At 45.3% G+C, this 13144-nt stretch overlaps 1 protein-coding gene across 4 annotated transcripts in view; it reads right to left on the bottom strand.

Moving 5' to 3' along the window:
* The window catches only part of LOC125914000 (immunoglobulin lambda-1 light chain-like), a 243178-nt gene extending 230754 nt beyond the window's left edge, over positions 1 to 12424 (bottom strand). For 3 of the 4 annotated variants that reach the window (XM_049619099.1, XM_049619107.1, XM_049619104.1), the window contains exon 1: positions 12345 to 12405. In XM_049619099.1, the coding sequence (XP_049475056.1) occupies positions 12345 to 12390 (46 nt within the window). In that variant the 5' untranslated portion in view covers positions 12391 to 12405. Of the gene's footprint in view, positions 1 to 11692; positions 11968 to 12344 lie in introns of all 4 variants that reach the window. The other variant, XM_049619101.1, reaches the window with a different exon arrangement.
* Positions 12425 to 13144: the final 720 nt, after the last annotated feature.

Here is a 13144-nt window from a genome sequence, read left to right as displayed (position 1 = left end):
AGGTCCCTTGTTTTGAAGAGGACTCCAGATCAAAAGTCATATCAAAATCTATTGAATTTGATAAACAAGTGCACACAGAGGCATATACTGATAAAAGTATTGAATTCTAAAAATAATGAAAAAATGTTGTTGTTTTTTAAACTCTCTTTCTTGTAGAAAGAGCGAGAGAGAAAAAAATCATATATTCCTTGTACTTGTCTGCCACACTGCTATCTGCCAGGTAGTACCTTCCTTCTGCAGTTTTTTCAAACATTCCATCTTCAGAGAATCTTTTACCTGGCCAAGAGGTCATCGGCTAGTCATGGGCAAAGAAATCATTCTTCCTCAGCATTCCTAGCCTTAAATTCAACAGAAGTCTTGATAATTTGAATCTTAAACATTCTCTGAATATTTATTTATTTATTTATTTATTTTAATTTTATTTTTTACTTTTTATTTTTTAAAATTCACATCCAAATTAGTTAGCATATAGTGAAACAATAATTTCAGGAGTAGATTCCTTAATGCCCCTTACCATTTAGCCTGTCCCCCCTCATACACCCCCTCCAGAAACCCTCTGATTGTTCTCCATATTTATGAGTCTCTTCTGTTTTGTCCCCCTCTCTATTTTTATATTATTTTTGTTTCCCTTCCCTTATGTTCATCTGTTTTGTCTCTTAAAGTCCTCCTATGAGTGAAGTCATATGATTTTTGTCTTTCTCTGACTGACTAATTTCACTTAGCATAATACCCTCCAGTTCCATCCATGTAGTTGCAAATGGCAAGATTTCATTCTTTTTGATTGCCAAGTATATACATTGTATATACATACCACATCTTCTTTATCCATTCATCCATTGAGGGACATTTGGGCTCTTTCCATACTTTGGCTATTGTTGATAGTGCTGCTATAAACATTAGGGTGCATGTGTCCCTTCGAGACAGTACACCTGTATCCCATGGATCAATGCCTAGTAGTGCACTTGCTGGGTCGTAGCGTAGTTCTATTTCTAATTTTTTGAAGAACCTCCATACTGTTTTCCAGAGTGGCTGCACCAGCTTGCATTCCCACCAACAATGCAAAAGAGATCCTCTTTCTCTGCATCCTCCCCAACATCTGTTGTTGCCTGAGTTGTTAATGTTAGCCATTCTGACAAGTGTAAGGTGGTATCTCATTGTGGTTTTGATTTGTATTTCCCTGATGATGAGTGATGTGCAGCATTTTTTCATGGGTCAGTTGGCCATCTGGATGTCTTCTTTGGAGAAGTGTCTATTCATGTCTTTTGTCCATTTCTTCACTGGATTATTTGTTTTTTTAGGTGTTGAGTTTGGTAAGTTCTTTATAGATTTTGTAACTAACCTTTTATCTGATATGTCATTTTCAAATATCTCCTCCCATTCTGTCTATTGCCTTTTAGTTTGCTGATTGTTTCCTTCGCTGTGCAGAGGTTTTTATTTTGATGAGGTACCAGTAGTTCATTTTTGCTTTTGTTTCCCTTGCCTCCAGAGACGTGTTGAGTAAGAAGTTGCTGCAGCCAAGATCAAAGAGGTTTTTGCCTGCTTTCTCCTCTAGGACTTTGATGGCTTCCTGTCTTACATTGAAGTCTTTCATCAATTTTGAGTTTATTTTTGTGTATGGCATAAGAAAGTGGTCCAGGTTCATTCTTCTGCACGTCGCTGTCCAGTTTTCCCAGCACCACTTGCTGAAGAGACTGTCTTTATTCCATTGGATATTCTTTCCTGCTTTGTCAAAGATTAGTTGGCTATACATTTGTGGGTCCATTTCTGGGTTCTCTCTTCTGTTCCATTGATCTGAGTGTCTGTTCTTGTGCCAGTACCATACTGTCTTGATGATTACAGCTTTGTAGTAGCTTGAAGTCTGGGATTGTGATGCCTCCTGCTTTGGTTTTCTTTTTCAAGATTGCTTTGGCTATTCGGGGTCTTTTCTACTTCCAAACAAATTTTAGGATTATTTGTTCTAGCTCTGTGAAGAATGCTGGTGTTACTTTGATAGGGATTGCATTGAATATGTAGATTGCTTTGGGTAGTATCGACATTTTAACAATATTTATTCTTCCTATCCAGGAGCATGGAATCTTTTTCCAGTTTTTGTGTCTTCTTCAATTTCTTTCATAAGCTTTCTATAGTTTTCAGTGTATAGATTTTTTACCTCTTTAGTTAGATTTATTCCTAGGTATTTTATGTTTTTTTTTTGTGCAACTGTAAAAGGGATTGATTCCTTGATTTCTTTTTAAATTTTTTTTTCAACGTTTTTTATTTATTTTTGGGACAGAGACAGAGCATGAACGGGGGAGGGGCAGAGAGAGAGGGAGACACAGAATCGGAAACAGTCGATTCCTTGATTTCTGTTTCTGTCGCTTCATTGTTGGTGTATAGGAATGCACCCGATATCTGTGCATTGATTTTATATCCTGCAACTTTGCTGAATTAATGAATCAGTTCTAGCAGTTTTTTGGTGGAATCTTTTGGGTTTTCCATATAGAGTATCATGTCCTCTGCGAAGAGTGAAAGTTTGACCTCCTCCTGGGTGATTTGGATGCATTTTGTTTCTTTGTGTGGTCTGATTCCTGAGGCTAATACTATGTTGAATAGCAGTGGCGAGAGTGGACATCCCTGTCTTGTTCCTGACCTCAGGGGGAAAGCTCTCAGTTTTTCCCCATTGAGGAGGATATTAGCATTGGGTTGTTCTTATATGGCTTTTATGATCTTGAGGTATGATTCTTCTATCCCTACTTTCTTGAGGGTTTTTATCCAGAAAGGATGCTGTAATTTGTCAAATGCTTTCTCTGCATCTATTGAGAGGATCATGTGGTTCTTGTCCTTTCTTTTATTGATGTGATGAATCACGTTAATTGTTTTGCAGATATTGAACCAGCCCTACATCCCAGGTGTAAATCCCACTTGGTCGTGATGAATAATTTTTGTAATGTATTGTTGGATCCAGTTGGCTAATATCTTGTTGAGGATTTTTGCATCCATGTTCATCAGGGAAATTGGTCTATAGTTCTCCTTTTTAGTGGGGTCTCTGTCTGGTTTTGGAATCAAGGTAATGCTGGCTTCATAGAAAGAGTTTGGAAGTTTTCCTTCCATTTCTATGTTTTGGAACAGTTTCAAGAGAATAGGTGTTAACTCTTCCTTAAATGTTTGGTAGAATTCCCCTGGAAAGCCATCTGGCCCTGGACTCTTGTTTTTTGGCAGATGTTTGATTACTAATTTGATTTCCTTACTGGTTATGGGTCTGTTCAAATTTTCTATTTCTTCCTGTTTCAGTTTTGGTAGTGTATATGTTTCTAAGAAGTTTTCCATTTCTTCCAGATTGCCCATTTTATTGGCATATAATTGCTCATAATATTCTCTTATGATTGTTTTTATTTCTGTTGTGTTGGCTGTAATCTCTCCTCTTTCATTCTTGATTTATTTGGGTCCTTTCCTTTTTCTTCTTAATCAACTGGCTAGTGGTTTATCAGTTTGTGAATTCTTTCAAAGAACCAGCCTCTGATTTCATTGATCTGGTCTACTGTTTTTGGTTTTGGTTTTTTTTTTTTTTTTTTTTTTTTTTGGTTTTAATAGCTTTTTTTTTTTTTCTTATATTTATTATTTCCTGTCTTCTGCTGGTTTTGGGTTTTATTTGCTGTTCTTTTTCCAGCTCCTTAAGGGGTAAGGTTAGGTTGTGTATCTGAGATCTTTCTTCCTTCTTTAGGAAGGCCTGGATTACTATATATTTTCCTCTTATGACCCCCTTTCCTGCATCCCAGAGGTTTTGGGTTGTGGTGTTATCGTTTTCATTGACTTCCATATACTTTTTAATTTCCTCTTTAACTTCTTAGTTAGCCCATTCATTCTTTAGTAAGATGTTCTTCAGTCTCCAAGTATTTGTTACCTTCCCAAATTTTTTCTTGTGGTTGATTTTGAGTTTCATAGCATTGTGGTCTGAAAATATGCATGGTAGATCTCAATCTTTTTGTACTTACTTAGGGCTGATTTTTGTCCCAGTATATGGTCTATTCTGGAGAATGTTCCATGTGCACTGGAGAAGAATGTATATTCTGCTGCTTTAGGGTGGAATGTTCTGAATATATCTGTTAAGTCCATCTGGACCTCTTCTTAAGATAGCCATTACTCCCAGGAGCAAGAATAAAACAGGCTTTCTTAACACTCACACACAAACACAAAACAGTGAATCAGACAAAAGGACACAAGAGGAATTCACCGCAAAAGAAAGAACAGGAAGAAGTCACAGCAGGGATTTAACCAATACAGAAACTAGTAAGATGTTTGAGCCAGAATTTATTTTATTTTATTTTTTTTAAATGTTTATTTGTTTTTGACAGAGAGAGAGAGAGAGAGAGAGAACATGGGAGGGACAGAGGGAGACTGAGACACCAAATCTGAAACAGGCTCCAGGCTCTGAACCATCAGCACAGAGCCCGTCGCAGGACTTGAAACCACAAGCTGTGAGATCATGACTTTGGCTGAAGTCAGACACTTAACTGCCTGAACCACGCAGGAGCCCCTGAACCAGAATTTAAAACAGTAATCATAAGGATCCTAGCTGGGTTTGAGAAAAGCATAGAAGACACTAGAGAATCCCTTACTGCAGAGATTAAAGAAGTAGTCAGTCTGAAATAAAAAACACTGAAACTGATATGGATGCAATGACAATGAGGATGGATGAAGCAGAGGATATAGTAGATAAAATTTTGGAAAATAATATTCTGAATATAAGTGGGTATGAAAATTATTGTATCATGAATGTAGACTTATTGACCTCAATGACTCCTTAAAGCCTAATAACATTCGTTTCATAGGAATCCCAGAAAAGAAAGATAAAGAAGCAGATGGTTTACTTAAGCAAATCATAGCTTAAAACCTCCCTAATCAGAGGAAGGAAACAGACATCAACATTTATAAGCACAGAGAATTCCCATTATATACAACAAAAGCTGGCCATCACCCAGAGGCATCAGAATCAAATTGACAAAACAAAACAAAACAAAAACAACAAACAAACAAACAAAAACCAGAAAACGATGGAATCCTGAAAACCGCAAGGGAAAAAAAGTCCTTATCCTACAAGAGAAGACAAATCAGGTTTGCAGTAGATCTGTCCACAGAAATCTGGCAGGCCAGAAGGGAGTGCCAAAATCTATTCAACGTGCTGAATGGGAAAAATACTCAGCCAAGAATACTTTATCAGGCAAGGCTGTCATTCAGAATAGAAGGAGAAATAAAGAGTTTCCCAAACAAAAACTAAAGGAGTTCATGACACTAAACCAGCCCTGCAAGAAATAGTAAAGGGGACTCTTTGAGTGGGTAAAACAAGACCAAAAGCAACAAAGACTAGAAAGGAAAAGAGAACATCACCAGAAACATCAACTTTACAGGCAACACAATGGCATGAAATTCATGTCAATCAGTAATCACCCAGAATTTAAATGGACAAAATGCTCCAATCAAAAGACATAGGGTAAGAGAATGCATTAAACAAACAAACAAAACAAAAAACCAAACAAAAAAAAAAACAAGACTCATCTCTATGCTGCCTTCAAAAGACTCATTTTAGACCTAAAGACATCTTCAGATGGCAAGTGAGGATATGGAGAACCATCTATCATGCTGATGGATGTTCATGTACAAATGAAATAGAGTTATGAAAATGTATTTTTCATTCTTCCTGTGAATTCTTATCATCAATGGAATTTCAGGGTCAGTTTCGATTGATGTCTTTTCTCTTCTCCTCTCTTCTCCTCTCTTCTCTTTTCTTCTCTTCTTTCCCTTCCCTTCCCTTCCCTTCCCTTCCCTTCCTGTCCCTTCCCTTCTCCCCTCCTTTCCCCTCCCCTCCCCTTCCCTTCTTTCCTCCCGTCCCCTCCCCTCATCTTTTTTTTTTAATTTTTTTTAACATTTATTTTTGAGAGACAGAGAGACAGAGCACAAGTCGGGGAAGGGCAGAGAGAGAATGAGACACAGAATCCCAAGCAGGCTCCAGGCTCTGAGCTGTCAGCACAGAGCATGATACGGGGCTCGAACTCACAAACCCTGAGATCATGACCTGAGCCAGAGTCTGTCGCCCAACCAACTGACCCATCCGGGTGCCCTACCCCTCATCTCTCCTTTCTTTCTTTCTTTCTTTCTTTCTTTCTTTCTTTCTTTCTCCTTCCTTCCTTCCTTCCTTCTTTCCTTCCTTCCTTCCTTCCCCCCCTCCTCTTTCTTTCACTTATTTTGGCTCCTATTTTCCTACTTCCTCATTGGAAAGTTTGATAGAATGCCAGACGACTATCATTATAAAGGACCAGCATGAGAGATTGGCCTGGATTCTTCTGGTACAACAGTGGATATCTCCCTGATAGTACATCTCCAGGGCAAATGATTGTTGCTATATGTCCCAAGCCCACTGACACTGAGGGTAGCTGAGTCAGCCCACTGCAGGCCACAGAGCCTGAAAAGACAGAGCAGAACAGGTTGTTGTGAGGTCCAAGGATTCATTCCCTAGGTCCCAATACTGAGGCTGTGCTGGGGCTGTGCTCATGTTTTGGGGCAGGCCTAGCTCAGATCCTGTGGGGACTGAGCATGTGGGCAGGGCCCAGGGGCAGCACTTGTGCAAAGAGTGAGGCAGGGGGGCAGGAGAGGGGTCCAGGCCATGGTGGGGAAACAAAGAGCTCTGCCTCCTGTGACCCAAACAAAGGGCACTGTTGGGTCCAGGCCCTTCCAGTGGCCTTGAGTCAATGAGTGTTCGAAATTATGCAAAGTCCCTCCACTTCAGGGACTCCTAATTGACAAACCAGTGGTGAGATCAGAACATGTGACTGAAGAGGAAGACGATAGCCTCCAGCATCCTGCAATCAGCTATCAGGTAAAAGGAAACAGCCTTGGCTTCCAATTTCTGGGATCAGTCACCTTCTTGGGGTCAGGCCACATGACAACTATCTCACACAAGTGTGTTGGAATCAGTCCTTGGTTCCCACCGTGGTCTTTCAGGTGCCTGGCTATGGGGCTGGGTCGGGTCCTCTAAGATACACAGACAACACGTGATTCAGGGAAAGGTGTTCCTGTGGCCTCATTACCTTCCTCCTTCTGCTTCACGTCTCCTCTGGCTCTGCCAGACCCATATGGTCCCAAAGTTGGCATGTCATTAGAATGTGGGACTTTATCCTTAGAATTTTCATCTGTCATTTTGTCTGTGAGATTCACTTGTTCAACAACACCTGTGCTCAGGTGCAGTAAGAGGCAATTTCCAGGTACTAAGTCAGTTTCTCTTGGCAGCCACTTGGCACACTAAGGGGCCTGCAGGAGGAAGCTGCTGAAGTAGGGACAGGTTTGTCACAGTTGTGCTCAGCCCAGGGAACTCCCCAGTTCACCTGGGGGCTGAGGCCACTCAGGGAAGTGATTGTTACCCTCCCATTCCCCCTTACCACCTAAAGCCACAGGGAGACTAGGATGCTACTTGTGGCTCTGGTCCTGGTCTCCTGTCTCGTCCCCCACGGATGACCTGTCCCTGCTTTCCTCAACGCTCCGCAGACTGGCTGAGCTGAGCAGGAACATGAGGGAGAGGTACACCTGACAGGAAAGGGAGGTTTGGAGAGGCATGCTGGTTCCCAGTCCCTGAGACGCAGAGAGAGAGCAGAGGCTGGCAGGTGCAAGGCAGCTGCACCAGGTGAAGAAGGCCACCCAGGCTGAGAGGGGATGTGGGACAACCTCAGTCAGAATGTTCCAGGTCCTGAAGGAGACAGCTTCTTCTTCTCACTTCTGCCGGATACCAGTTGTGGAGGGGGCACTGCTAAACTTGACCATGGGGCCCCCTGAAGACCAGGGAGGTGACAGCCCATTCATTGTCATGGTTTTTTTTTTTTAACTTTTTAATGTTTCTTATTTTTGAGTGAGAGAGAGACAGAGCACGAGCGGGGGAGGGGCAGAGAGAGAGGGAGACACAGATCCTAAGCAGGCTCCAGGCTCCCAGCTGTCAGCACAGAGCCCGACATGGGGCTCGAACTCACAGACTGGGAGATCATGACCTGAGCAGAAGTCGGACGCTCAACCCACTCAGCCACCCAGGCGCCCTTCATTCATTGTCATGTTAATGAACACATCTAATGTGGAAATCTCCAGACTATAATTCTCTAGAGGGAACTTTTCATGATCCTTTAACCTGATAAATCCCTGGAAATATTATTTTGGTCACAGGGATTTCCATTAACATCTTCTTTGTAGTTCATCATGTCAATAAGTAAATTTTTTATAAATATTCTAATTGTACATGCCATACTTTGGTGAGGAGAAAATTATTTTTTAACCTATGTCTCCCATTGCCATGAAGGTAATGCTCTGATTCAAGCCAGAGGGGAAACTGCAGAAGCTTCTGTTTTTCCTTATTAATACCTCATTTGTAGTTTTTACCTCATACAATGGCTCTAAAAATCAATTTCAAAACCATACATCAAAGAATCATGAAGAGAAATTCAGCTTATTCATTCATCTTTCCTTTCAGAGTGACAGGCGAGGCCCAAATACAGGCACAACATCCATGCAGGGTCAGCGTGGGCATGAGTGTGAGGCCATGTGGGTCAGGCCTGAGCTAAAGGTAAGGCCTGCCTGGTGCAGGTGATGGGATTGGGGCAGCGGGAGGACATGGCACCAGGAGAAAGACCCCAGATGGGACCCACAATGGTCTGCACTTCCTTCACGGTTTCTGTAAAATCTAAGGAAGGAAGGGCCTGGGGCAGGAGGGGCCTGGTCCCCTTTTCAAGAAGCGTCAGGCAGCCCTTGATGATGTGTGGACACCTTATCCAGGAACCAAAGGAGATGCTGCCTTGTGGCCCATTCAGGCTGTCTGTACCCAAGGGAAGAGGAATTCCTGCAGGACTGTGCCGAGACAGCTGTCTCCCCTCCTAAGTGACATGTGATTACATCTGGGGCCCATGTGATGTATAATGACATCCTAAATCTTTATCACCTACTGTAAATCCTGACTCCAGCTCCCATAGTCATACTAGCCCCCCACTCTGCCACTGTTCAGTAGGATAAACATAGACCAGTGGACAGAGAACTGCTAGAGTCGCCCACAGTGCAGGGCCTGGGCCAGGACCAGGGAGGACACCTACCCGACCTAAGTCCTGACCAGCAGCTGCTCAGAGGACAGGTGAGAGTGAGAGCCGGGCCATGGTAGGAGGGTTTGTGTCCCATCCCCATCCTTCTGTGTCACCTTGAGTCACTGAAGACACACCCACTGCCATGGTAAGTGGCACAGCAATGGTCAGCCTTGTCCTGGCCCTTAGTTCTGGTCAAGCTCAGGGGGGCCATGTCCCAAAGTTCCATCCTCAGAATTGAACCCTGATGGTCACTCTTATCTGTCTATATAACCAGCTCAGGGACAAGCTTGGCTTCTGTCGGTACCAAGAGAGATGTTCACTCCTGAGCTCATTTGCAGAACAGGGGATCCTGGGCCTGCTTGGGGCCACTGACAGGGGGAGTCTTCCTCAGATCAGGGGAGGCATCGAGCCTGTAAGAAAGGAGAGGAGAGGGGGCTGGAGGAATAAAGGGAGGCTGAGTCAGAAATCATTGGCCCAGCCCTTAGGGGAGGGAGCGATGTGGACACAGGGGATTGCAAGGCCTGACGCCATGGACCCAGGATGGGAAGGAGAGTAGGGCACCTGTGCCTCACACTGTGGCTCCCTGTGAGCCTCTCACCTGTGCTGGGAGCAGCCAGAGAGCAGGAGTGAGGCCACACAGAGTGTGGTCCTGGGAGGATCAGCACCACAGGCACCTGGGAGCTGTTCCATATGCAGATGCCTGGGGCCCCACCCAGACCTGCCTCGCCTGCAGCTGCATCTTGTGGAGACCTCCCCACCCCCCTCCTCAGGGGACTGTGTGCTCACTGAGTGTCACAGGCTAGAGATCTGGGCCATGGTTGAATATCTCATTTCTCTGTTTATCTCCCTGGGTCCTACCGGGCCCCCTGGGACATGGGGCATAACAGTTTTACTCTGGTCACGTAAGCTTGGTACAGATTGTAGTGATGTGTAGTGCTGTGGAGAAAATGTGTTAAGAATGGACTCTTTCACCAGCCACATGGAGTGTGTGCTGTGGATGGGGTGAGAACCCAGGGAATATGGGCTGCACGGCTCTGGAGGCCGAGAGTGTGTCTTGTCTGCTTTAGGCTTCTCCTGGAAGTGAATCATCAGGAAAAGTGCAGGGCACTGGCTGGGGTTATTCATGGTACTATCACAGGGGAGCTGCGTTTCTAGTGCACAATTGGGGCAAGAAGGGTGTGTAAGGATTCAGAAGATCCCCTAATACTCCCTGAGTCTGCATTACAGTCATAAATGCACCACAATCCAATTCAGCAGGTATGATAATGAACTAACTTTCCAGAATGCAGGTCTAGTCCTATCAATGGGCAGTGATGGCGACTAGCTCAGGTATTTGCTGTGGGAAGGAGATATGGGGTGAATAGTGAAGAAGGACATTATAGACACCCCTCTGAGCACAGGGTAGTCACAGAAATGAGCAGTATAGAAGTAACGTGCTTCTTCCTAATGTTGTAGGATGTGTTTGGATATATATTGACCATAAGTTTGTTTTGTTCTCCTGTCTCATCCCATTATCATATAACATAACATCAGATGTGTTCACAAATAGTTATATCTTAATATTGAAGCTATACGATATCAAATCATCTGGGACAAAAATAAATATCCCAGCAGAGAAAAATGTATTTTGTATCGTCTTAAAGGCTGAGCACATTTGTGGGGATTGGACATGCGCATTGGTGATCTGGGGGAGAAACCCTAGCTCTGTGTGTATACAGTGGCCTCTTCAGGTCTGAGAGGACCCTGTCAGGGATGCTGGCCATCCTGGATTGGGTTCCTGGAAGCTGACTCTGAGATGGAGAAATGCATGTGCAGGAGATCTGGAAGGAAGAGGGAGGTCAGACTGGGCAGAAGGAGAAGTGACCCACACGGAGTGAGACATCAGATGAGGCCTCATTCCTGCAGGGAGCTCCAAAGCTGGGACCTTTCAGGACATGTGAAAGTGGGGCAGGGCCTTGGCCTCTAGGCCTCAGGAGATCACTTAACTGAATCTCTCTGAGAAGGGACATAAACGTGGGGAGGCAATTCTTTGAAGCAAGAGCCCTTGGCAATGAGGAGCACCCCTATGAGCTGTCAGAGGCTCCAGGAAGTAGTGGGTGAGTGTGTGAGCCCAAAAGACAGGGTGTGGGTGACCTCACGGTGTCTACTGCACTCAGGTGAAGGTGGCTCTACACATGACACCAGGACTTCAGGACCTCAGGTGAGCTGGGAAATTTGGGGCTCTAATCCTTGTCAGTTGTGAGAGCAGTAGCCCACAGCCACCACATGGAAGTGCAGAGATAATGAGCACTGGACGAAAGTCTCCCTGTGTCTTTTCTCCACCCAGGCCCTCTGTCCCCAGTTCACACCCAGGCCCCAAGAAGCAGGGAAGCCTAGCGCTGTCAGCTGTAAATGCACTCCTGACCCTCCCCGTGCAGAGCTTCCTGGAGATTGGATGGGGAGGGAGGTGGGGGGAATTCAGATCTGGGGACCTGGACCAGATCTGCTCATTGCTTTGTGTACAGGTCTCCAGGGGCTTGGAGAGAGCATGACAGAGATGGGGAAGAGGTTTGTGTCTCACTTCCCCATCTGCCTGTGTCACTGTGAGCATTATCACTGTCATCCCACACCTGACAGTAATAGTCAGCCTCGTCCTCGGCCCGGGCCCCGCTGATGGTCAGGGTGGCCGTGTTCCCCGAGTTGGAGCCTGAGAATCGGTCAGGGATCCCTGAGGGCCGGTTGCTATCCTTATAGATAATCAGCACAGGAGTCTGGCCTGACTTCTGCTGGTACCAGTAAGCATATTTATTTCCAATGTTGTTTCCTCCACACGTAATCCTGGCCATCTGTCCCAGGTTCACTGACACTGATGGGGGCTGAGTGAGCACATAGGAAGCCACGGAGCCTGCAAGAGAGAAGGTGAGAGGTGGGTTTCCAGCCTGGGGTGTCATCCCCTGAACACTCCCACCTGCCTGGCTTAAGCTCCAGTGATTCTCTAGGCCCCAGTTTCCACTCTGCTGTCATCTTATTCCCTGCTTGGTGGATGGAGCCTTTGAACAAATGAGAACCAGACCCCACCCCTTTCCCTGGGCAGGTGCAGCCCTTCAGGGCTCACACAGATCAGTGAACACAGTGGGGGGCTATCACCCCACCAGCCCCCCATCCCACATCAGGGTCTTGAGCATCCTGTCCCCACTGAGACTCCCCTGCTGAGCTCAGAGTCAGGACCAGGCTTGTCCCAGAACCCTGGGCCTGGGGTGGGTGCGAGCCTGGGCACAGCACCTGTGCAGTGAGCGAGGAGGCCGAGGAGGAGAGGGGTCCAGGCCATGGTGGAGGTGCCTCGATTCTGTTCCCTGAGGTCCTGAGGCTGGGCAGGGTTCCTCCCAGGCCTGACTTATCCCCTTGCTGGAGACACCTGCTGTTCATGCAAATCAGCCAGGGCTAGGGGCTGCTGCTGAGGGGCCTTGTGGTTTCAGAAATGGGCTCAGCCCAAGGGACACAGAGATGGGAGGGGCAGCCTTTCAGATCCACTTTCAGCCCAAGGGATTCTGCTTCACCCTCTGAGCCCATAGTTGGGGTCCACAACTGCATCCCTCTCCTTGTCCAGGCTCCTGGTTGGGTGTGGTCACAGCAGAGCTCAGAGTTGGAGTCTGCATTTTCTGAACTTATTACAGAATGTTTACTCTTTAGGTGACTGGAGAAACTTAGGTCAGTGAAGTGTCCTACCCCAGTTCTGTGTTGGGGAACTTCATAACCTGAACAAAATTTCTCCCTTGTCTAGTGCACATGGAGTTTTGAGGAACCATTGAGGTACGGTAGGAATGTGTCCTGTTGGAGAACTTCTGGGACAGGTTATCCATGCTATGCCTCAGTATCCCCATGGTGTACTCAGTGTCAGGGACAGACCCAGCTTGTGGAAGTTTTGATTGAGTTTACCAGATATGGGTCGGGCTGGAGAAACAGGAATTTCTGGATCTGTGCTAGTAACACAGGCAAGTTCTATAGAAGTCAGATCTGAGAAACACTGAATCAGAATTTTACATCACTGTCAAAGCTGATACTGTAGAAACCTATCCCTTTTT

The sequence above is a fragment of the Panthera uncia genome (genome assembly GCF_023721935.1).
Source record: "Panthera uncia isolate 11264 chromosome D3 unlocalized genomic scaffold, Puncia_PCG_1.0 HiC_scaffold_8, whole genome shotgun sequence".
In the NCBI taxonomy this organism is placed as follows: Eukaryota; Metazoa; Chordata; class Mammalia; order Carnivora; family Felidae; genus Panthera; species Panthera uncia.
The sequence above is the reverse complement of the archived record's forward strand: the minus strand, read 5'-3'. Positions and strand labels throughout refer to the sequence as shown.